This window comes from Schistocerca piceifrons, chromosome 3 (genome assembly GCF_021461385.2).
Source record: "Schistocerca piceifrons isolate TAMUIC-IGC-003096 chromosome 3, iqSchPice1.1, whole genome shotgun sequence".
Lineage (NCBI taxonomy): Eukaryota > Metazoa > Arthropoda > Insecta > Orthoptera > Acrididae > Schistocerca > Schistocerca piceifrons.
In genome coordinates, this window is record NC_060140.1 from 736,532,293 (window position 1) to 736,559,158 (window position 26,866).

The window sequence follows — 26,866 nt, forward strand, 5'->3', positions numbered from 1 at the left end:
ATGACGCCCGTGGCGCTCTTCCGGCCGTGGACGTCGGACGTCGGCGCCGACGCCGAGGCGGAGCCCCGCCCGCTGTCGCAGGAGAAGCTGTCGGCGCTGCTGCCCGTGTCCTACGAGTCGCGGCTGTCATCCATCATCTCGTCGGCCGCGGACGCCGGCCAGCAGCCGTCGCCTCCCGCGTCGCCTCTCCGGACGAGCTGCCAGGGCTCGGCCGCAGCGCCGGAGGGCGCCGAACCGCCAGCTGGGCCGCCGGGAACCACGCGACGCGACAGCCGACACGCGAACGGGCCGAGCGCCGCGCAGGGGCCCGCTCCGCCCCCGCCGCCGCCCCCGCCGCCGCCACCACCACCTCCGCCGCCCCCACCGCCGCCCCCGGCAGTGGACTACCTGTCGGAGCTGTACCTGGCGTACAGCTGCGGCTACGGCCCGCTGCTGGCGCCGTACCCGGCCGGCGCGCACTTGCCGGCGCCGAGCCCGGAGGCGCATCTACAGCAGCAGCAGCAGCAGCAGCGCAAGCTGAGGCCCAAGAAGCACCGCTGCCCGCACTGCCACGTCGCCTTCAGCAACAATGGTCAGCTGCGGGGCCACGTGCGCATCCACACAGGTAAGCAAATGTTCTCTCTCAGTTGTACACTGCTGGCCATTAAAATTGCTACACCACGAAGAAATGCAGATGATAAACGGGTATTAATTAGACTAATATATTATGCTAGAACTGACATGTGATTACATTTTCACGCAATTTGGGTCCATAGATCCTGAAAAATCAGTACCCAGAACAACCACCCCTGGCCGTAATAACGGCCTTGATACGCCTGGACATTGAGTCAAACAGAGCTTGGATGCCGTGTACAGGTGCAGCTGCCCATGCAGCTTCGTCAGGAGTAATGACTGGCGTATTGTGACGAGCCAGTTGGTCGGCCACCATTGATCTGACGTTTTCAATTGGTGAGAGATCTGGAGAATGTGCTGGCCAGGGCAGTAGTCGAACATTTTCTGTATCCAGAACGGCCCGTACAGGACCTGCAACATGCGGTTGTGCATTATCCTGCTGAAATGTAGGGTTTCGCAGGAATCGAATGAAGGGTAGCCGGCCGAAGTGGCCGTGCGGTTAAAGGCGCTGCAGTCTGGAACCGCAAGACCGCTACGGTCGCAGGTTCGAATCCTGCCTCGGGCATGGATGTTTGTGATGTCCTTAGGTTAGTTAGGTTTAACTAGTTCTCAGTTCTAGGGTACTAATGACCTCAGCAGTTGAGTCCCATAGTGCTCAGAGCCATTTGAACCATTTGATGCTGTAAACAGAACCTGGACTCATCCGAAAAAATGACGTTTTGCCATTCGTCCACCAAGGTTCGTCGTTGAGTACACTATCGCAGGCGCTCCTGTCTGTGATGCAGCGTCAAGTGTAACCGCAGCCATGGTCTCCGAGCTGATAGTCCATGTTCCTGCAAACGTCGGAAACGTGATGGTACGCATTTCTCCTCGTTACACGAGGCACCACAACAACGTTTCACCAGGCAATGCCGGTCAACTGCTGTTTGTGTATGAGAAATCGGTTGAAACTTTCTTCATGTCAGCACGTTGTAGGTGTCGCCACCGGCGCCAACCTTGTGTGAATGCTATGAAAAGCCAATCATTCCCATATCACATCATCTTCTTCCTGTCGTTTAAATTTCGCGTCTGTAGCACGTCATCCTCGTGGTGTAGCAATTTTAATGGCCAGTAGTGTATTTGTCCAATGAATACCCGTTTATCATCTGCATTTCTTCTTGATGTAGCAATTTTAATGGCCAGTAGTGTATAATGCGTGATCTCTGTTCCTTCGCACATGTCCAAAACAACAGACACCACACATTCATATAGCTGACTCGCCTCGCAAGCACACACATTGTGGCATTGTGACGGATGCTCTTCTACATTCGGCCTCCAGAGGGAATCTAAAACTAGCGAGCACGGAGGACATGGCGGGGACTTCGAATAGATGGCTGTAGGTGGAAGCGTGCCCAGATAGTCCGAACATTTCCGATAAACACTGCGTCCGGGTGACGCAGTGGTTAACGCAACTACGTAGTAAGCAGGAGATCGCGGGTTCGAATCCATGCCGGCATACATTTTCAGCCGCGCGGGATTAGCCGAGCGGTCTTAGGCGCTGCAGTCATGGACTGTGCGGCTGGTCCCGGCGGAGGTTCGAGTCCTCCCTCGGGCATGGATGTGTGTGTTTGTCCTTAGGATAATTTAGGCTAAGTAGTGTGTAAGCTTAGGGACTGATGACCTTAGCAGGTAAGTCCCGTAAGATTTCACACAAATTTGATTTGATACATTTTCACTCGTCACCGCCGATTCCGCATTAAGTCCCGATGCAGCTGATATCATTAGTTGCTTCACTTTCGTTTCTGCCCGCTTCACCTTCACCTTCAATTTACGTAAAATGTTTCCTCTCGTTAAAAGAAGAGCAAAGTCAACGTAGGTCATTTCGGCATTTATACAGAGTAATCGAAAAGCCGCGCATATCAAAGTTGTTGACACTGCTGTTAATTTCAGTTGTTTCGTTAATTTTTAATATTTTGATTCTACCAGCGTGTGCCGATTATATTTATAGACCATTCCTAATGGTAGCCCCTCGGAAAGAAGTCTTGAGACGTCAAATCGGGTGAATGTGGGGCTATAATCCTTTAGAGATGAAATTACAATGAAATGAATGCCCCTAGCTGCATAAAGGAGTTGATGTAAGTCAACGGGGATAGTTGAAAATGTGTACCCCGACCGGGACTCTAACCCGGGGTCTCCTGCTTACATGGCAAGCGCTCTATCCATCTTTTTTTAATTTTTTTTTAAATCTATCTCATTTTGCTCTATATTGGTCGATGAATTTGTTCGTGGCGGACGTCCGATGACAGCCGTCCAGGTTCTTTGTTTATCCGTTCACTCTGTTATTTTATTATTAAAGGGTAGCTAACCCTCTGACCGAGCACGCTGAGCTACCGTGCCGGCAAGTCCATCTGAGCCACCGTGGACGCAGAGGATAGTGCTACTGCAGGGACTTTTGTCTGGCACGCCTCCCGTGAGACCCATATTCCCAACTTATAGTTCCGCACTATATTCGTAGCGCCCCCGCCCATTATACTCATTACCTTCATATATACCATTACCTTCATATACCATTATCTTCATATATACCTTTAGAGATTGTTCGATCACCAAGAACTTTACGTAAGAATTGATTTGTTTCGTTAGACGTGTGCCGCCCGGAGTGGACCCGCGGATAGAGGCGCCACGTCACGGACTGCGCGGCCCTTAGGAATTCGCACACATTTGAACGTTTTTCGTTAGACGTGTGACAAGTATTACCGCATCCTAAAACCAACAATAACGTTCATCTGCCTCAAGAAGCGAAATAATCTGTGTAATAATGTCCTGATGCACAACACTGTTGCCCGTATTTTCAACGAAAATAGAGTCCACTATTCAACGACGCGATGTCGCACACCACACTCCAATTTTTTGACACTGCAAGGTATTTTCATCAAAGACATTTGGATTTTGCGGTTGATCAGAATGTTATGTCTGAAAATTCACGTATCTGCTAATGTGAAGAAAACATCGTCCTGTTCTGCGATTTCATCGACGTCAACAAATGGCTGAAACCATGTACACTAGGCTAGACACTTTTCTCTTATCTGGTGCTTTTAATTCCTGTACACTACGAACATATTTTGCTCGTAATTTTAACACCTGTACAACTTCCTGAACATTACCACACGATGTCTAGGATTGGGGACATTGTCTCCTCAAACTTTTTGATGGAGAACGCAGCATCACATACGTCAAATTGGGCAATTTAGCGTCCGTCAAGATGGTCAGCCTCAAGGTTCCTTCATGTCTGCAACAGATGTTGCGATGACTTATCTGACGAATGCAATACAGTTCCCATTTACAGACACAGTTATCTTCAGGTGAGCGACGTACTGATCGCACTTATTAATAAGTTCAGTCTAAGTCGCAAATCTTTTTTATTGTTATTCTGTCCATGACGGATCTTGTTGAACTTCTTAGCCGTTATTCAATTAAGGATTCTTGATGGAGAACGCAAACAGGCACAAGAACTTTCAGAAACCTTCATTTTACCGCCATGTTTCAGTACAGTAACACAATCATCAGTAGTATGTCGTCTGCTCAGTTGCTCCTGTGAACAGTGTTTTGTCTCGTCTTTATCCTTGTGTATTTCGAGGAGTAAGCATAAGTTGCTTAAGTGTAAACAGCACGCACATGTGTTATTACAGAATCAACTGTGGCACGCAAACATTACGTAATGTTCTTCCTGACAGTTTCAATCTCAGACATGTGCTTTACATGTAATATTTTGTTTAGAAGTTTCCCTTGTAACCGTGGCATGACAATGAAACAAAGCTTCCTAAAAAAATATGTTTTTAATTTTTTTGTGTTTCACACACGACTTGTTTTTGTCGTCGGGTATGATCAGACCATCACGACATAAAACATCTGACGCAATGTATCTCTTCACCAAGGTTACAGGTTGTTACACTCAACTATGCTGTACAACGTACATTATATTATATTTGTGACGTTGTGATGACTTGAGGGTGGGCAACAGTCAAAATATGTCCTATATATATTTGCGACATAGACTGAACACATTAATGACAATATTCTCTTTCTATTCTCGATTGAAATTTTATTCAGCTCGCAGTGTTGCTATCTATATTTTCCTGCCTATTCCTTTTGGAAACTCTGTCTCTCTCTCTCTCTCTCTCTCTCTCTCTCTCTCTCCTTTACATGGCGCAGTAAGGAAACACCAAATATTTGAGAGCTGTTTCGAGCCTTTCTGGTAAATTACGGTAAATTTCAGCTACATATACACGATAAATTCAGCGTGTCACTTTCAACAGAGCTATGGCCAGATAATGTCCCTAGCCTAACATTAGACCTAAATCGTAACATCGGAAAAACATATGTAGTCAGGCAAGAAACGATCACATATATCAAATTTGACACGCATTGTTTTATAGTGGGCCAGATCCGAGCCGTGTGGGATTGCTTCTCTGCTGGGCCCGCAGCTTGTATCGGGTCATAATATGACATCTTCTTTCTACTTCCCACAAAATTAGCCGCAAATTGTTTGATTCTTGTTGATTTCAAGCTTGTTTCAGTATATATGCCATTATCATGGGTTCTTGTGGACATGAGACTTACATATCATTTTATGCTATGTCTATGTAATAGTAGGCCTACTATGAGATTTTGTTTTATCTTATACTTACGTCTAGACGGAACGGCGTCTACAAATCATCTTAAAGTAAGCCCTTTTATGTACTATGTTGTTAATATAGATCACGTATTTACATTCTATAGAAATTTCGTGTTATTTTTCGACAGTTGTAAAACGACAGATCGTTCCAATGATGAATTATATTCACTAGTAAATTATATCTCTGTAAAAATATCTCTATGACCGTCTAAGATAAATTTACTTTTAAACATAAAGCATCATTGGAAAAATATGTTATTTTGCAGCTGTCAAAAAAAAAACACTCAATTTCTGTAGAAGGTAAGTATGTGATCTATGTTGACAACAAAGTACAGGAAAGGAATTAAGTTCTAAGATGATTTAAGGACGTCACTCCAACTAAACGTAAGTACGATGAAAGGTAAAATCTCGTAGAGCTGTTACACAGACGTAGAATAAAATGATGTATAAATGTAATGTTAACAGGAACACTTAGTAATGGCACATTTGCCGAAACAACCTTGTCGTGAACTTATGTAATCAACAAGAAATAAGTAATTTGCAGCTAATTTTGTCAAAAGTATAAAGATGATGTCATATTATGACCTTGTGGATAGGTTATTATGGCTTCTTGATATCTCTTCCACATCTTTTAGTATTTTTGGCAAATGAAAACGAGAAAACTTCGCGAGTGCGACATTCAGTTCTGCAGTGACTTTTGCAGCTGTCGTCCTCTTCTTTTTCGTCACAATCCTCGTCGAGGACTGTCTGTCACGGTTACTCACCACACATTTTCGTCTGCATTGTGATTTAACGGATATGTTTTTCCGCTTTCACTGTATGCGGTATAAATATGCGATACGGTGCCTCTAGAAACACCAAACACTTCAGGTGCCTTGGTCATGTTTCAGTATCTTCACAGGTACAAACTTCACAACTGCTATACACACAGCACGATACTTACCCCAAAATCAGCATAATTCATTGTTGGAACATTCTTCCGTTTATGAAACATGCCTTGTGCCCACTGTAGGTCGTTCTCTCTTCACACACTCCCTGATTTTATTGCTCACGTGTATCCAACTGAAAATAATGTTGTGCCCATCACAATATCGTTATTGACCGGGACATGTCTTCATTGCTTCAATGTTTCACATTTACGCACCATTTAGCTTCTTTCTGCAAAATGTAGATATATAACCCGCAGTTCTTGCTAGTACTGGTTGATATTTCAGTTCTAATAAGCTGACATCAGTCATTTTCGTGATCGAGGTCTTTAAATTGCACAAATATTATAACGACCGACTGGGGATAACCTCTTCGAATCCTATGACGAAAGAAATTTTTGTACTTATTTAGGCCTATAGACTAGCAGATTACTGAGAAAGTATCGTTTCGTGATCATCAGACTGCGGTCCATTTGTCACGGCTTATATTCATAACTTTCTCTACAGCGTTTCATGGAAACATGCAGTAATTATTTCTGTTGGTCCGTCAGTAGGACGAAGACTTTGTAGCGTCCACGTTGTTGTCACTGTAAAGGGGTAAGCAATAGGTCCGCACTAGGTTACGTCATCTACCTTCTTGTAATTCCATACTCATCACAAGAACAGAAAGAATCCGTCTGCTTGTCCAAGACTGCAAACGCAAGCTACGGCAGTGACACTCCACGCTGAGATAGTTTGTGCCAGTGGTGGAAGAACGATTCATTGTCATAGTTTGACAATGCGCAAAGTAGACGTTGTGTATGCTGGGAATACGTTTTAGCCTTTGTTTTCCCTCTCATTGCAAACTGCAAAACAGTCGAAGTTACACTCTAAGGGCACTCACTGTGGTTACCCACATCAAAAAAGCTAAATTTTAAGATACGACGTTCGGATTGCACGAAGGAAAGATGTCACTGTTCTCCAAGACAGCAATAATTTACAGTTCGTCAGCTGTGCCTACCGCTCAGAGTCTGCCATCAAACGATTCAACAGGTATTAAATTTCTTGCCAAAGATAGAAATATTACACTCAGAATACGTGCATAGATGCAGGAAAACTTCTGTGAAGTTTGTAAGTAGGAGAGGTACTTGCAGAATTAAAACTGTGAGGGTGGGTCGTCTCTCATGCGTGGTTAGCTCATTCTGTAAGGACACAGTCTGTGGAAGGCAAGGTACCGGGTTCGAGCCCTGGTCTCCCACACAGTTTTAATCTGACACGAAGTTTCGAAACAGCGTACACTCTGCTATAGAGCGCAATATACATTGTGGATATTACATGCCACTTCAAGAGAAAAAGCTAGTACCTCACTTGTAATTGCGCGCGTTCATTGAGTAAATGGTTTGACACTGCAGTAAGTTCTATTTCTCAAAACTATTTCACGATGTTGAATACCATTTCAGGATTAAAACAGGTATACATACACGAATGATTGCAACACGAACTCAGCAAATGTTGTAAGTAAGAATTCTCGCTAATAATGCACATATTATTCGCCAAGCAAAGTAATTTTTAGCCCAGTTCGACAAACAATAGATCTCTTCGCAGTGTTGTAGAGTAGCTTAGCCCTACGAGGAAACCGAATACAACTTGCAGTTTGTTTACACCACTTAATCCGAACACAATCGATGATTGCATGACAACTGATAAGAAATACGAATTTTTAAAAGAAGATCGCTCGAAGTTTGTGACATGCAAGTGACAAAGAATATTGCATAGTTATTTAAAAATCGGAATGCTAGGAAAGATACGCTTGGCAAGAGTCTTCGAGAGACTGCCTGACATGTACAAAATCTCACACAAGAAAATGGCTCTGAGCACTATGGGACTGAAGTGCTGAGGTCATCAGTCCCCTAGAACTTAGAACTACTTAAACCTAACTAACTTAAGGACATCACACACATCCATGCCCCAGGCAGGATTCGAACTTGCGACCGTAGCAGTCGCGCGGTTCCAGACTGTAGCGCCTAGAACCGCTCGGCCACTCCGGCCGGCTCTCACACAAGAAAACACAGTTTTCTGCCTGTGTTATATAAATTTTTATTTTATGAGACCCAGGTTTAGGGTACCACGTCTATTTTGTAGCGTTACTGTTTAGAATATGTGGTCCATGCCTTTCGGTGTACTGTGAAACAAATAGCTTATAACTGGCAAAGAAATTAAACGATAATGCGAACTACATTGAAATCTGACACATACAACAATGAAATTGAATGATGGTGGGAGACTGACACTGGTGATGTAATACGAGACTTAGATTACAGTTTAAATATGTGGTTCCTCTGTATGTCATATTGACAGCGGGGTACTAGTTACTATACAATAGCGAGTCATTAGTAATTCTCATAGCAGTTAATTATGGAATTTTGGTACAAGTAATGTAGCTGAGCTGCACAGGGTGGATGTTGGAGGGAGAGATCAAGCAGGTTCGTGTATCCTTTAACTGTTTTGGGAATATCTGGAACTGGTGAGAAAGCACGCTCTTCAGATATTTTTAAAAAATTCTGATGTTTCAAGCCCTGATATTATCTGTCTTCTCTATACTGAATGCGGAATTTCGACATCTGTGGGGTATTTGCGATGAATTTCTAAACAGTGTAGTGCAAAGTATATAAAATTACAGTGTTTCACCAAAAACCCGGAGTTAAGTAAATCAAAATAATGTGCAAGTTCGCTCATAGTGCACAAATATTATAAACTATATTATGTTCAATGATAATGCTTTTTTATATACAAACGGAGTACTACAGCTAATTGTCAAATTATGGTGCTGCGCACACAAAAGTAATAACTACAATTTTCAGGCAATAATGTGCTGAGTCGCTGGATGATGCTGGATCAAAACATGGACTTGCATTGTATTCTAGAAAGATGAACCGTCACTCAGTGCGTCCATAACGGAAATAACGCAAGAAAATTTCTATAAAATAGTTGCTATTTGCATGACGGAAAATCAGCGGAAAGAAAGAAAGATTATGCGGGTAAAAATAAATATAAAACGCAGGTGACAAAAATTTGTCTCGTTTGCCATTTTGATAGCGTAAAAAAAAGTTGCGCTGCTGCAAGAAGAATGGAATCCTTTCACTGATAATGTGCGGAAAATTATGGTCCTGTTACATACAGTATTCCAGTATCTATACCAAAAAAAGAGACAAAAGTATATCTTTGGGAATTTACATAGTGACACAAGAGCTTAAATGGAACAAAGTATACGTTTGTTATAACGTGAGGCCACATCTTTACATGGATACATCTCTGTAGTTTATTAAGTGTAAGTCATATCGGTATATCCTCTGTAACAGTTGTGTCCGTGTCCACAGCCTATGATAGTAGACATGGGGCTACAGGGGTGCTCTGTAAAGCCTCATCCATTCTGTCATTCTATAATGATCAGAGGCTTATTTTTCATCGTTCTTTCACTCAATTGGACTTTTACTTCTATCGAAGATACACACAAAATTTACCCCAATCATTTGGCGAACAAGCTAACCTTTTCTGCTTCAAGAGATATCAGTGCTATCTGATTTACTCAGTTGACCTACCGATGGTTGCTGCTTTCTACGAATAGGTGATGCCTCATGAACACTAATCTTCTGGGAAGTTGAAAGGGAGCATAAATTTTTATCCTTTTCCCATGCGCTCCCTCTGCTACTGATAACACCACTGATGTCTACGTAGCGTACATCACATCAGTGTTATACGATTTGCAATCCTAAACGATTTGGGCACGTGCTTTATGAACGTAATTGTCGGTCTGTGAGCGCTTACAGTCTTTCACATTTTAAGACTATTCGGATATTGAGGTATGAACTTGGGTCACTGATTTTCAAAACGCAGAACAATAAATATTAATTATGTTTCATTTCAAAAAATGACAATTTAGCATGAAATAAGGGAAATACCTTTTACTCCGTCACTCCAAAAAGGTTGTAGAATGAATTATAAAAAAAAGAGAAAAGTTAAGACGATAGTTTTAATGCTTCAGATGCTCTACATACTCTGCTCCCATTTGAGTACAACATACAGTACGTTCGTTACAATCGTGTGAGCTGTCTGAAATGTCCTTGTGTTGTTCAACTCGTGCCTCATGTTGGCTTGAATGTCGGTTATGTCGCTAAAGCGTTGACCCTTTATGGGAATGTCTGCATTGTGTCGTTTTGTGTTACGTTGGTACTGATAACTCCATTCCCTGTCACTGTGAAGATTTTTTACGCTTTGCATTTCAATCAAGTTGCGGTAAGCGTCCACACATTGAGAGTCAAAGTGTGCGGAATGAAGTCTGCATACACTTTTTTCCACTTCAAACGTCTTGACGTTTGATTTTGAGATGTTGCTCCATCGCGACCTGTGACACAGTAACGCTGACACGCTACGGCCGCACGTCCGCTACTTTACACTGTCTGCTAGCAACTACTGACTGATTGACACACTGTAATCTATAAATATGCCTCTTCTGTCTATAATTAATGGATAATGACTGTTTAATATTAAAATTGCGAAGAAAATAAAGTCAGTCCTTCATCTAGGAGGCGGAGGGGAAGATTAGCGTTAAGCGTCCTGTTGACAATGAGGTCATTAGAGACGGAGCACGAGCTCGGTTAGGGAAGGATGGGGAAGGAAATCGGCCGTGCCCTTTCAAAGGAACCATACTGGCATTTGCCTGGAGCGCTTTAAGGGAATCACGGAAAACCTAGATCAGGACGGCAGGACGCTGGTTTGAACCGTCGTCCTCCCGATTGCGAGTCCAATGTGCTAACCATTGCGCCACCTCACTGAGTCCTCCATCTAGGGTAACATGGTGAGCAGTAGCCAATCTGTATTATTTACAAGAAACTAAGCTACCTCCGTGTCACAAACGTTTCATAGTTTGCACGAGAGATGTACCTCACCCGCCTACAAGTTGGTGTAAGCACCGTCGTAATTACAACTAAATGGATCATTCATTCGACGTAATTGTGACTATTCCTCGCGGTGTTTTATTTATTTATTTATTTATTTATTTATTTTTTGCTTTTTTTCGTCCCTGCGTTACAGTTTTGTCAATATTCCTTCCCATATAGTGCTGCGATTTTCGTTCAAGCTAAGAATATGGGATGCCTCTGGGATGATCATTTTAAGTTAAAGACTTTTAACATTTGGAAACGTTTTGTTCAAACTGAGCAAAAGGGGACAGTTATGAACGGTTGCAGTGACAAAATTTATTGTGTGCACACCGATAAGGAGATGTGGGCTACAGTGTGGTGCGGCAACTGTCACCGTGGGAAAGCTAGACAGATGCATGAATGATAAGCGAACAAGTTAACACAGTAAACAAAAGATTTACTTGACTTTTATTTCTCCAGGCGCACGAAGACTTATTACAAACGTTAAACTCCCAGTCGCTGCCTGAAGCAAAGTTTTTGTAGTGCTATAGATTTAAGTTTGCACGCCCGGGTTCCCGGGTTCGATTCCCGGCGGGGTCAGGGATTTTCTCTGCCTCGTGATGGCTGGGTGTTGTGTGCTGTCCTTAGGTTAGTTAGGTTTAAGTAGTTCTAAGTTCTAGGGGACTGATGACCATAGATGTTACGTCCCATAATGTTCAGAGCCATTTGAACCATTTAAGTTTGCAGGAAAACAAAAATGGTTCAAATGGCTCTGAGCACTATGGGACTCAACTTCTGAGGGTATGAGTTTCCTAGAACTTAGAACTACTTAAACCTAACTAACCTAAGGACATCACACACATCCATACCCGAGGCAGGATTCGAACCTGCGACCGTAGCGGTCGCGCGGTTCCAGACTGTAGCGCCTAGAACCGCTCGGCCACAACGGCCGGCTGCTGGAAAACATATGTTATGTTTGTCAGAGTAATGCATCCTCCAGAAATAAACCAACGGATGCTAATAAGTCTACTCGACCCCTACAATGCTCAGAACATTTACTAGTGTGCACAATTTGATGACGAATCGCTGAGCGATCCGAAACCGGTCTTGATAAATAAAAATTGAAGAATCACAGCTGATGACTGGTTACAGTTATTTCTGGAAACCTTTGTTCATCACATTCGCAGTGTTCCACATCCATAAAAGATGCATATTTTTTAGAAAGGGAAACATCAGTCTAGAATGAAAAATTCTGGAATGAAACTTTTTCATATAAATGAAAATATGAAAGAACAAAAATGCAGCTCTTACGAGCACCTCTCACGAATTTAAAACAAAAGGCCTGCGAGACAGGCATTGTTGCACAAAACGACGTATCAAAGAGCTGTTGCATGCCCGTAGAAGAGCTCAGACGAAGACTATGAATTTCTGCTCGAAGGAAACGGGCTGTATGGTACACCACGATGCTGATGAGAATGGAGCTACGTTTCCAAACTCTATTAGAGAATAGCTTATCTCAAGTGGAAACAAGTTTTGTGTTCGGGGTAGAGCTGTCTCTGTCTACATCTTTTATTCAATGATGTCTCCTAATTTAACAATTTTATTTATAAAATCTTTCAACACCACACCGTGTTAGTTTAATAGACTAAAGTTTTTAACTTCTTTTACGGATTTACTTTTCACGGTACACTGGGATAGCAATTCAAAATTGTGACATTTTCTGAATTTATGTAAAAGATTAGTAAAGAATAACTTACAGAAGAGGGAAAAAAGAAAATGTTAATCTCCAGTGAGGTTCCAGTGAAATTTCCTTAACGCCTTTAAAAAAAATGGCACTTTTGTCACAAGCTGCCATTTATTCATCCCTTCGTTACATTTGGAACACTCATGTTGAATGTAAACAGGCTAATTATGAGAAGAAACCGCAAATCAAATATTTCGCTATATCTGAAAATCAAAATCCAATGAAATAAACTTGGATTCTTAACACCAAATTAGCAAGTCAGAAGGCAGAGAGGTAATTCCTTTAAACGATCAGAATCTTAGCAATTTGCGACAAAAGGAATCAGAGATGTAATTTTCCACGTGTCTGTAGATGGGTGAACGAAGCGAGAAATTTCGGAAGAACTCATTTAGGGTGTTGGTATCAATGAGGTCAAACACCCTTAAATGTAAAACAAAACGTTCCTTAAATGTAAAACAAAATCTACTGCGAAAGATCTGTGCGAGGAAGAATAAAATGTGCCGCAAAAAGTACAAAGAAGAAGAATAATGTTTGTATTCGTGTCGGACAAGCTAAAAGCTGACATCCCAAAGCATGGTTCTTTGCGGATAGCTGCGTTGTTCTCGTGGGTCCGACGTGATGGTCAACCCTACATGGTGGAGTGCAGGAGGGGAGAGCAGGGGTGAGTCACGAGATGGCTGCATGAAACGGGGAGGGGCTTACCACCCTCTGCCAGCCACTGGCCAGCGGAAACTGGACCAGCAGCCGCCGGCAATCGAAATGACGCAAGGGTGTGGAAGATACCACAGAGATGAAAACGGAAGCTGGGGAACCTAAGCAGATCAGGATACGCGCAGGCTTCCTGACACACGTAGTCCTGTTGATTAGGCTATACGCGCGGCGAAGCTCAACATTCACTCGCGTCCGGAAACTAACAAGGAGATCGCATGGCAGTCGATTTTTGTATTTTTTTTTTTTTTTTTGTATTTATGGTATGTGAAGTTCTCAACTCAAATATCAATAATATCAATCATCCAAAACTGTAAGAAGCAACTATCTAGAATTCACGAGAAAATCGACTTTGAAAATTTCCGACAATCCTTAATGTTGTTGTTGTTGTGGTCTTCTGTCCTTAGACTGATTTGATGCAGCTCTCCATGCTACTCTATGCTGTGCAAGTTTCTTCATCTCCCAGTACCTACTGCAGCCTACATCCTTCTGAACCTGCTTAGTGTATTCATCTCTTGGTCTCCCTCTACGATTTTTACCCTCCGCGCTGCCCTCCAATACTAAATTGGTGATCCCTCGATGTCTCAGAACATGTCCTACCAACCGATCCCTTCTTCTAGTCAAGTTGTGCCACAAGCTCCTCTTCTCCCCAATTGTATTCAATACCTCCTCATTAGTTATGTGATCTACCCATCTAATCTTCAGCATTCTTCTGTAGCACCACATTTCGTTACGCTAGAGTAATGACTTCCATCCGACATCCGACAAGCAACTTGGTTCTGTGGCAAAGTGTTCGCCTGTCATTTGGTGTGGGGGTTTGATTCCTGGCGGGGTTGATACCTGGTGGAATCGAATTGTTCGACAGAGGTGTATATTGTACGAGCATTTAAAACACATTGCTATCAAGAATTTATTCTTGCTTTGAAAACTGGACTTCTGTGTGCAATATGAAATTAGAAGGTAGAAAACATGCGTTTTCCATTAAAAATGACAGATATGCCTTAATTAGCTTATATTTTATGAATGTTATATTTAAAACACGTAGATATTCGCACTGAACGGAAATAACGATAAAAAAATGACCGAAATGAGACTTGATACTACGATTGCCAGTCTCCATCTTTATGTATCTTCCGCTTCTCTGAAATGCTCGTATAACACATTTCTTTGTTTAAAAATTTGAATACGCCGAAAAACGAACTCTGGTCCCCCACAGGGCAGACGAGCACTCTACCACAGAGCCACGCAGCCTGTCGAAAGACAACCCTGCTTTAGTGCATAAAGGAAGCGTTCAAAGTCGGTTTTCTGGAGAGTTTTCGAGCGTTGCATCGAACAGCTTCGGTAGATTGATATTTGAGAGAGTTCTGAAATTCACGTACCATATAAATGAAAAATTACAAAAATTAAAAAAAATCTGATTGCCATGCGGCAACTTTTTGAGTATGGAACGCAATGTTAAGTAAACTCTGCAGACATAATTTTAGAGAAAGTTCGTAAAAGACTGTGCCTGTAATGTAGGTGGTTAGTTAACTATAAACTTGTTGAGGCATTCGTGGCCACTTGTTTATGTACTGCCTATTGACTCTAGTCTCGCAATTTTCAGTCGATATTTATTTAATGACGTTCACGTTTACTAATTTCAATGACTCCGCTGAACAAATGGGCGTGGTAACTCTTCTCTGCAGTGAGAACCTGCAGCTTGGTGAATTTTTCTACTTGGTCTAACACAGGCCGTGCTCCACCATGGCCGATTTCTCCATCTGTCCCGACCTACGACACAATTTATGTTCGATGATCCTAGTACTGAGGATCGACCTGTTATTACAACAAAGACTATCTCCGCGTGTATACGGCATGCTTATACCTCAGACATTTCGAGTGGGTCCCTTTTGTCCTTTGTCGGTCTGAGATACTTTCTGCACTTCTTCGCCTGTTTATATACAGTCTTTACGACCGATTCTGTCCGACAGACTGGGGATATATGGTAGACGTAAGTTTCGTGACGCTTCTTATACAGGGTGGTGCAAATAAAAGAGGCCCGCACAACAGAGTTCCAGGGTACAAAGAAACACAGCAGAGGACAGGGAAGACAATACTAACCTGACTATAGCAGATGTTGAACGTGACCACTATTCATCTTTTGGCACTCTTAGCCCCTGGTCAGCAAGTTGCTGAAGGCAGATCGAGGCTGGACTGCTAGCATTGCTGCGATCTCATCCGAAATATTCTGCTGCGGGCCTTGAAGACTATGCATCCAGCCTGATCTCTGCTAACAACTCTATCAGATGTGAAGATTTTGTAATAGTCCTCCAAGTTTCGGCCGGCTGTATGAGCAGTTGCTCCACCCTGTTGGAAGTAACTGTAGGTCTTTTCCTCCTCCGTTAATGCTGCCACAAATGGTACCCACTTGCCCGGGTTACTTTTATTTGCCCCACTCTGTATCACTGGTGGACTACCCACTGTACACCAGAATGCATCTCATGTGTTGCATCTCGCCCATGAAATGCAGAAACTAACACATTTATCTCGCGCGCGATACGAGGGTATTAATCATATCGTTTTTCGGGCTGAGATGATGATTTGAAAATTTGTGCAAGTATTGGTCCTTGTGTTAAGTTTCGGATACACACTATCGCCCAAGGTGGTAGTTGTTCTTCTTCTACCTGCACGACATAAAATCAGCCGACACACAGGTTCTCGCTGCAGAGAAGAGATATCCCACCCGTTTGTTCAGGGAAGCCATTGAAATTCATAAACATGACAATAATTTTAACAAGAAAGAAGTAAGCCTCAACGTAAATGGATCCTCGACTCACTTGAGGCAGCGAGCGATCATCGCAGGTAACAAGGAAGGATCAGTAACGATAATGACTAGGGGACCGCCCCCTCAAACGTTAGAGGCGCCGTCGCCAGTAATGGAGAGTGAATTTTTGAAAAGGCCAGCTATGCGTGCTTCGAAAAGTCAGGAAAACAATTAAACTAACGTCGGTTGCTTTAATGCTAAGTTATGTACACTACTGGCCATTAAATTTGCTACACCACGAAGATGACGTGCTACAGACGCGAAATTCATCCGACAGGAAGAAGATGCTGTGATATGCAAATGATTGGCTTTTCAGAGCATTCACACAAGGCTGGCGCCGGCGGCGACACCTACAACGTGCTGACATGACAAAAGTTTCCAACCGATTTCTCATGCACAAACAGCAGTTGACCGGCGTTGCTTCGTGAAACGTTGTTGTGATGCCTTGTGTAAGGAGGAGAAATGCGTACCATCACGTTTACGACTTTGATAAAGGTCGGATTGTAGCCTATCGCGATTGCGGTTTATCGTATCGCGACATTGCTGCTCACATTGGTCGAGACCCAATGACTGTTAGCAGAATGTGGAATCGGTGGGTTCAGGAGAGTAATACGGAACGCCGTGCTGGATCCCAACTGCCTCGAATCACTAGCGATCGATATGTCAGGCATCTTATCCGCATAGCTGTAACGGATCGTGCAGCCACGTCTCGATCCCTGAGTCAGCAGATGGGGACGTTTGCAAGATAACAACCATCTTCTCGAACAGTTCGACGACGTTTGCAGCAGCATGGACTATCAGCTCGGAGACCATGGCTGCGATTACCCTTGACGCTGCATCACAGACAGGAGCGCCTGCGATGGTGTACTCAACGACGAACCTGGGTGCACGAATAGCAAAACGCCATTTTTTCGGATGAATCCAGGTTCTGTTTACAGCATCATGATGGACGCATCCGTGTTTGGCGACATCACGGTGAACGCACATCGGAAGCGTGTATTCGTCATCGCCATACTGGCGTATCACCCTGCGTGATGGTATGGGGTGTCATTGGTTACACGTCTCGGTCACCGCTTGTTCGCATTGACGGCATTTTGAACTGTGGACGTTACATTTCAGATGTGTTACAACCCGTGGCCTTACCCTCCAATCGGTCCCTGCGAAATCCTACATTTCAGCAGGATAATGCACGCCCGCATGTTGCAGGTCGTGTACGGGCCTTTCTGGATACCGAAAATGTTCGACTGCTGCCCTGGCCAGCACATTCTCCAGATCTCTCACAAACTGAAAACGTCTGCACAATGGTGGCCGAGCAACTCGCTCGTCACAATACGCCAGTCACTACTCTTGATGAACTGTGGTATCGTGTTGATGCTGCATGGGCAGCTGTACCTGTACACGCCATCCAAGCTCAGTTTGACTCAATGCCCAGGCGTATTAACACTTTGGCTGCGGCATCGGTGCAGGCGCTACTCTCCGCAATGTACGAGTGCGGGCCGGTAACACTCTGAAACTGTCATAAAACAGATTCGAAAGCTGTGCAATTCTTCTGCAGCCTCTAAATGATAATCTCCGTGGTATGCCTCGTCCTCACTACACAGAAAATAACTGTCGTCTAGTTCACTAAGTAACTGTTCCTCTGTCAATTTAATACATTTCCTGCTCCTTGTCACATTAAAGGTCCAGGTGTCTGTTCATTAGTTTCCATTACGAACAATATTTGTTCGATAACTGACCACACGAAGGTGTACACGCTTTTATGCTAGCTTAGAAGCTGCAACTAGACTGCGTAATCCGACAGTGAGCGCGGACGCTTATAAGCGTCAGCCGCACTGGCTCGTGGCTTCTTGTGACGCTTATAAGCGTCAGCCGCAGCGAAAGTGTTAAGGCCGTTATTACGGCCAGAGGTGGTTGTTCTGGGTACTGATTTCTCAGGATCTATGCACCCAAATTGCGTGAAAATGTAATCACATGTCTGTTCTAGGATAACATATTTGTCCAATGAATATCCGTTTATCAAATGGTTCAAATGGCTCTGAGCACTATGCGACTTAACTTCTGGGGTCATCAGTTGCCTAGAACTTAGAACTAATCAAACCCAACTAACCTAAGGACATCACACACATCCACGCCCGAGGCAGGATTCGAACCTGCGACCGTAGCGGTCGCTCGGCTCCAGACTGCAGCGCCCAGAACCGCACGGCCACTCCGGCCGGCACCCGTTTATCATCTGCATTTCTTCTTGGTGTAGCAATTTTAATGGCCAGTAGTGTATTATACCTTGATTGTTACTCAAGGATAACAAGGAAAATATATCAACTGCACCATTAATCAAATTTTCACGTATCTGTTTTTATACAAGCAAGAATGAAACAATACAAGGCAAGAACTGGCCGATGAAAAAAAGTGCACAAATACCCATCGAGCATCACGAATATATTGAACCGTACAATACATTGTCACCGTGGCTGTTGCCGCATAGTTAAGTGACCTTCAACCATCCATATTTGAGCTTTCCAGTAATTTCTGAAAATTAATTCCGACGAAAGTCGAGATGGATACTTTTTTTTACGCATCCTTAATAATACGAACTAAAGCTCTGTTCCGACAGGAGATTAACTTTACCCTTTCTTCTTCACTACACTTAAGTACGAATTGTTTTAATACAGATTTCGCACGTTGTTGACTCACATACGCTAACGTGACGCGACCATAGACGACTATATACGCTCTGGTACCTCAGAAGCTCGCCATACGTTTTCCACACCTGCAACATTTCCAAAATAATGTTCAATATGTCGATTACATTTTCGTAAAAGAAAGGAAAAAAACGAAAAAACCTATAACAGTTTATCGTCTCTTAGACGTCGCGGGTATGGGAAACAAAGCACTTCCTGAACTGGAGAAAGAGAGAGAGAGAGAGAGAGAGAGAGAGAGAGAGAGAGAGAGAGAGAAAGAAAGAGAGTGGATAGAAAGTGGAAAGGATCAGTTACCTCATCTATCCAAAGCAGAAAAAAATATCAAGTGACATCGTGTACGGTGATCAAGATTTTCAAGAAAGTGTTACTAAACCAAGCAGCCATAACAAGTGCTGAAACAGAATATTGTATAACATGTAGTAAACATACTCAAATGATTCTTGTCCAATGAAGAGAATAATTTGTTGCAACAATGATAGTTTAGCATATTTGTTAAAGAGTATAATACAGCTCTACCTGATGCTCCCCTTTTCAGTCTGACGCACACGTGTCACAAATGTTTTCATGCTTGTATTCCACTTTCGTTGTTCTATATCTTATTATATTTTGAACGAGGAATAAGTTAAATATGTTGTCTGCAGTTAAGTCGCGCTGTGCTCCGTAGTTGCCTCATAGTAATGAAGACGGATTACCTCATTTTCGCGTGGGTTTATTCTGAATCAACGACGCCGTTTAGTATCCCCAGATTATAAAGAATGGCCATCTGGAAATGCACACAGTCATTCGCTTTGTTTGAAAATTTTATGCGCCGCCTTGGTAGTTCGCTCATTTGCAATGATAGCAGACATTCGCCATATGCAAATTCCCTGTAATTACTTTATAGAAGAGCTACAGCATAAACAATAATTCTTATGAAAAATACGTATCAAATGTGAAACCAGTCTACACTATCTTTGACGCGTTCAGTGTGAGGCAGGAGCTGTACTTCGTACTGACCGAGACGCCTGAGAAACGTTGATTACGCTATACGAGGCTAACGAGTTGCAGTGCGACATTGAGAATGCATCTTTCATCGCGTACAGACAGAGGGAAGCGATGCTTTCAAGACAAATTGTGAATATGATCCGTGAGCTAGTCTGTAGTGACACAGTGTTAATTGACAAATTGACATTCCGTCGAAGAGTACTGCACTACCCCCATTTGCTGCGAGCGTAAAACGACATCAAAGAGAAAGAATATTGCAATGTCCATGGACAAAAATGTTATAACATTTTTTTTGATTAAGGGGAATAGTTCAAAAACATTACTACTGAATTTAGAGTTCGAACTTCAAAGTTGTCGGATTGGAAGAATAACTGGAAAGTAATTGAAGGGTTATTTTTTTTTATTTCAAAATGATGATTTCTGCTAACGAAATTATCGCCATTTGTTCGTTTGCAGACAGTGACGATAGTAGTGATTGGTTAGCTGACTATACTATGATACAAGGGCAACGACACCACTGAACAAAATAATGGTGCGTTTGGAATGCCATTTCGACCGAAATAATGCCGGCGAAACGCATGCGTGACAATCCTGCATGTTAATGATATCGAACCTGGCTCAAAAGAAAGTTACTGATTATTTATTGTTTTTTTATATCTGTTTAAAATTTGTGTGACAATAATGCATAGTTTGTGTGTCCACGTGAAAGTAAAAATAACGTGTGTGTTAATAGGAATTAGCCCATTTCATTCTAATTTTTTAAATGAATTTCCGATCAGCCAGGTACGAGCAGGCAATGTTAAGTAGCGGATGTGTGGTCGTAATGTGTCAAGGTTGCTGTGTCACGAATCATAACGGGAAATGTTCAAATGTGTGTGAATTCCTAAAGGACCAAATTGCTGAGGTCATCGGTCCCTAGACTTACACACTACTTAAACCAGCTTATGTTAAGAACAACACGCACACCCATGCCCGAGGGAGGACTCGAACCTGCGGCGGGAGGTGCCGCGCAATCCGTGACATGTCGCCTCAAACCGCGCAGCCACTCCGCGCGACAATCACAATGGAGCAACATCCCTAAATCAACTGTTCAAGAGCTTCCCCAGTATGTTTTGAAGAAGAGAAAAGTTTGTGCCAAGTTTCTCCCGAACACCTTGACCTCAGAACAAACGCGACGACGCGTGTGCACCTGCCACTGACTGACTGAAATGTAAAACATGGACAATTCTTACCTGTAAAAAATCATCACAAGTGAGGAGATTTGGCGTTATCAATACGTACTTACCACAAAAACAACAAGTGCGGAAACTGACATGAAGGTTCCACGCTCTGACGACATAATCAACATTCAAGCCAATGTGACGCGCGAGCTGAACCAGGATTTTTCTGAAAATTGCACAATGTTGTATGAACGCTCTGTGCGTTGCACTCAAATAGGAGATGGGGAGGAAATTATGTATGACACCTGAAGAATTACCACCATCACAAGTCTTCTCTGTTTCTTATTAATCCATTCTCGAAACTTTTTGGACTGATGGGGTATAGCATATACTTATTGACATTTGTTTTTATTATTATTATTTGTCATGATAGACTTTCTTGATGATGACGATGGACCGTTAAGTATAGAACTAAATGTTTGTGAATTTTCATGATGTTGTCTTTCTTTTTCTGTCTGTTTTTTCTATTCTGAGTACTGGGTTAAGTTTGTCCTTACCTTTATTGGTTTAAATTTAGATGGCTACCGACAACAGTTATTTGTTAGATATTTATCTTTCTCAGCCGGATGAGGTGGTCTAACGACTGGCGCACAGGACTCTTACTCAGAGGGACGGTGGTTCAAATATTCTTCCGGAAATCTACATTTAAGTTTTCGCAGCTTCCTCTAATCGATTAAGGTAAATTCGGAGATGGTTCCTTTGAGAAAGACTCGGCTGATTCCGTTCTCCCTCCTTGGGCTTTGTCTCAGATGGCGTCTTAGTCCGCAGAATGTTGAACTCTTATCATGAGCTGTGTTCTGTCGTAGGGCAGATCTTCAAAAGTAGCTCACCTTGCAGTCCTGTCATCCGCTACTTTCTTCGTTTTCTCATAATTTTTAGACGTGATATTATGGATAAAAAAATCCAAGTAAACACAGAGTTCTAAAAGGCGTAAATTAAGAGATATAAACACACTTTCATTTCAAATGGCTCTGAGCACTATGGGACTTAACATCTGAGGTCATCAGTCCCCTAGAACTTAGAACTACTTAAACCTAACTAACCCTCAGGACATCACACACACATCCATGCCCGCGGCAGGATTCGAACCTGCGACCGTAGCGGTCGCGCGGTTCCAGACTGAAGCGCCTAGAGCCGCTCGGCCACTCCTATCCCTCCAATTGATACCATTCTTCCTTAGAATGTCCATTACTTTATTCCCCTGCACTGAAGTCAATGAAAACAGTATAAACTTCTCTTCCTCTTTCAGTGTATGTCTGACCTATAAGTCTCAGCAGTCCAATTGCATCTCTTATACCTTCCCCTCTTCTAAATCCATACTGTTCCTCTGCAATACTTTTTCCAGTCTCCCGTGAAGTCGTTTGTTATTTATCACCCTTAGTAGAACTTTTGCTGCATGAGCCTTATTTTTCTTTTCCTGTTTGTGTATCTTCTTTTACGAGAAAAGTGAATCTGGCTTGGATTTTTTTTTCAGGTTGTCAGTTCTGCTTTACATCAACCTCCACTCGTTTAGCTTTACTTTAAAGTAAGTGTAGTCTATTCTACTGTATACAAGCCTTGACAACGGCATCACCTATTTTCAAGCTGGCTTGAGAGGCACCGACCGGTAGTTATTTGGCTTCTGTGAAGTTTGTATACAGCGTATACGAGGTGTGGTCAAAAAGTAAGGGGAATTTTTAGAATGAGATTTTCACTCTGCAGCCGAGTGTGCGCGGATATGAAACTTCATGGCAGATTAAAACTGTGTGCCGGAACGAGACTGGAACTCGGGACCTTTGCCTTTGGCGGGCAAGTGCTCTACCAACTGAGCTACCCAAGCACGAGTCACGCCCCGTCCTCACAGCTTTAATTCCGCCAGTACCTCGTCTCTTACCTTCCAAACTTCGCAGAAGCTCTCCTGCATACCTTGCAGACCTAGCACTCCTGGAAGAAAGGATATTGTGGAGACGTGACTTAGCCACAGCCTGAGCGATGTTTCCAGAATGATATTTTCACTCTTTAGCGGAGTGTGCGCTGATATGAATTTTTGTTTTTCTTAAAGAATCTTTATTTATTTACCAACAAAAACAACTTTATTCCCTTCAAAGTAATCTCCCTCAGATACAATACACTTGTGACAGCGCTTTTTCCAATCTTGGAAGCTCTTCTGGAACTCACTTTACGTTACAGTGTTCATCTCCTTCAGTGGTTCTGTTTTTCTCTCATTAATAGTGGTAAAACGACGTGCTTTCATGGTTTTCTTCAGCCTCGGAAAAGAAAGAAGTTGCAGGGGCCATGTTCGGTAAGTGAGGCTACATAACAGTTTTGTTTTTGCTAAAAAATCACGAACAAGAGTTGCGATGTGAGCGGGAGCATTATTATGATACAATTTCCAGCAGTGGTTTTACATCTACATCTACATCTACATTGATACTCCGCAAGCCACCCAACGGTGTGTGGCGGAGGGCACTTTACGTGCCACTGTCATTACCTCCCTTTCCTGTTCCAGTCGCGTATGGTTCGCGGGAAGAACGACTGTCTGAAAGCCTCCGTGCGCGCTCTAATCTCTCTAATTTTACATTCGTGATCTCCTCGGGAGGTATAAGTAGGAGGAAGCAATATATTCGATACCTCATCCAGAAACGCACCCTCTCTAAACCTGGCGAGCAAGCTACACCGCGATGCAGAGCGCCTCTCTTGCAAAGTCTGCCACTTGAGTTTATTAAACATCTCCGTAACGCTATCACGGTTACCAAATAACCCTGTGACGAAACGCGTCGCTCTTCTTTGGATCTTCTCTATCTCCTCCGTCAGACCGATCTGGTACGGATCCCACACTGATGAGCAATACTCAAGTATAGGTCGAACGAGTGTTTTGTAAGCCACCTCCTTTGTTGATGGACTACATTTTCTAAGCACTCTCCCAATGAATCTCAACCTGGTACCCGCCTTACCAACAATTAATTTTATATGATCATTCCACTTCAAATCGTTCCGCACGCATACTCCCAGATATTTTACAGAAGTAACTGCTACCAGTGTTTGTTCCGCTATCATATAATCATACAATAAAGGATCCTTCTTTCTATGTATTCGCAGTACATTACATTTGTCTATGTTAAGGGTCAGTTGCCACTCCCTGCACCAAGTGCCTATCCGCTGCAGATCTTCCTGCATTTCGCTACAATTTTCTAATGCTGCAACTTCTCTGTATACTACAGCATCATCCGCGAAAAGCCGCATGGAACTTCCGACACTATCTACTAAGTCATTTATATATATATTGTGAAAAGCAATGGTCCCATAACACTCCCCTGTGGCACGCCAGAGGTTACTTTAACGTCTGTAGACGTCTCTCCATTGATAACAACATGCTGTGTTCTGTTTGCTAAAAACTCTTCAATCCAGCCACACAGCTGGTCTGATATTCCGTAGGCTCTTACTTTGTTTATCAGGCGACAGTGCGGAACTGTATCGAACGCCTTCCGGAAGTCAAGAAAAATAGCATCTACCTGGGAGCCTGTATCTAATATTTTCTGGGTCTCATGAACAAATAAGGCGAGTTGGGTCTCACACGATCGCTGTTTCCGGAATCCATGTTGATTCCTACATAGTAGATTCTGGGTTTCCAGAAATGACATGATACGCGAGCAAAAAACATGTTCTAAAATTCTACAAGAGATCGACGTAAGAGATATAGGTCTATAGTTTTGCGCGTCTGCTCGACGACCCTTCTTGAAGACTGGGACTACCTGTGCTCTTTTCCAATCATTTGGAACCCTCCGTTCCTCTAGAGACTTGCGGTACACGGCTGTTAGAAGGGGGGCAAATTCTTTCGCGTACTCTGTGTAGAATCGAATTGGTATCCCGTCAGGTCCAGTGGACTTTCCTCTATTGAGTGATTCCAGTTGCTTTTCTATTCCTTGGACACTTATTTCGATGTCAGCCATTTTTTCGTTTGTGCGAGGATTTAGAGAAGGAACTGCAGTGCGGTCTTCCTCTGTAACAGTTCTTGTCGTTTTCTTGGGATTGCTTGACGGAAACTCCTTATTGGCCCCACGACGATAAGGCAGGAGCTTATGATGCACTATCCAAGTGCAATCAAAGAAAATAGTGAGGAGAACCCTCACATGTGATGTAACTTGTCGAATACTTTTCGGTCTTGTCTCTTCAGGTAGTCTATATTGGGACGATTGGGCCTTGGTTTCGACATCATATCCGCATACCCATATTACAATCTTCTTTACAAGTTCTGGATCGTTGTCGACTTCACTCAGCAATTCCTGAGGGATGTCTAGGCGGCGTCCTTTTAGGTCGAAATTAAAGAGTTTCGGAACAAACTTTCGGTTCTAGGCGTTTCAATCCGGAACCGCGCGACTGCTACGGTCGCAGGTTCGAATCCTGCCTCGGGCATAGATGTGTGTGATGTCCTTAGGTTAGTTATGTTTAAGTAGTTCTAAGTTCTAGGGGACTGATGACCTCCGATGTTAAGTCCCACAGTGCTCAGAGCCATTTGAACCATTTTGAACAAACTTTGCTGTTACGCGTTTCACGCCCAAAACATTCGAAAAATTGCTTGGCCTGAGCCAAAGGATATGCCAACATCATCAACAACGTCTCTGGTGGTGATTTACAGAACCATTTTCATTACTTCTTCCCCGTTGTCATCAGTAATTGACGTCCTTGGGCTTCCAGGGTGGCCGTCGTCTTGAACGCCTAGTCAACATTCCGAGTGCGGTGCTGCACTTTATTCCGTTTTTCAAGCAAAATGTAATGCAAATTCTTTGATCGATCTTTTTCGGAAGCAATAATTCGCTGAACACTCGAAGACACATATAACCTTGTACACTGTCAGCAATAAACTAAGTATTCAAAACAGCTGAAAAAGCGAACATACATCAGAAGATAAAAATATTTGAAAATCGCGTGTATAGAGCAGGCGAAATTTTAAAAATTCCCTTTACTTTTTGATCACACCTCGTAAGTAGACAATTTCTTCTGTATCGATTACCTGTGCATCCGAAGTTTCTGGCTGAATCGAAGCACATGCTGTAAATGTACAGTTGCTGCGAGAGTGCTGTTGTGTTGCAGGCGAGCGTCCATTCCGGTGCAGCTGCGGCAAGAGCTTCACGCGCAACGAGGAGCTGACTCGCCACAAGCGCATCCACTCCGGGGTGCGGCCGTACGCCTGCTCCGTCTGCGAGAAGCGTTTCGGTCGCAAGGACCATCTTAAGAAGCACGCGCGCACGCACGCACCGCCGCTGGCCGTGCCGCTGCAGTTCCCGCTGCCCTACCCGCTGCCCTTCTTGTACGGGCTGTAACGACACGCCGAGACTGGGAGACTCACGCTGTCCCTTGTCAGTTCGACACCCTGTGGCAAAGAAGGAAGACTGTTACACAGAAGAGGGTACCGAGCACACAACTGTCACCTTAGATCGTAGACACATATAGAACGCTTTGTGCTGTGTTGTGGTTTGGAACCAACATCTAAGTCACGAGACGGGTGAACTAAAGCCTACTCACTGTTATTACGCGCTATGCCAAGTGGAGGTGACTGTTACAATTATTTTTCTGCGTGTTAGCTAAAACCAAACATTGATTTTTACAACTAAGTGACCTACTGAATCAGTATTATATGT

The 26,866-nt window shown here is 43.2% G+C and overlaps 1 protein-coding gene across 1 annotated transcript; it reads left to right on the top strand.

Annotated features, from left to right (window-relative positions):
- Window positions 1-26,548, top strand: LOC124789024 (Krueppel-like factor 13). The gene is made up of 3 exons (XM_047256311.1): window positions 1-323; window positions 414-604; window positions 26,319-26,548. The coding sequence occupies exons 1-3, from the start codon at window positions 1-3 to the stop codon at window positions 26,546-26,548; spliced, it is 744 nt and encodes a 247-aa protein (XP_047112267.1).
- Window positions 26,549-26,866: the final 318 nt, after the last annotated feature.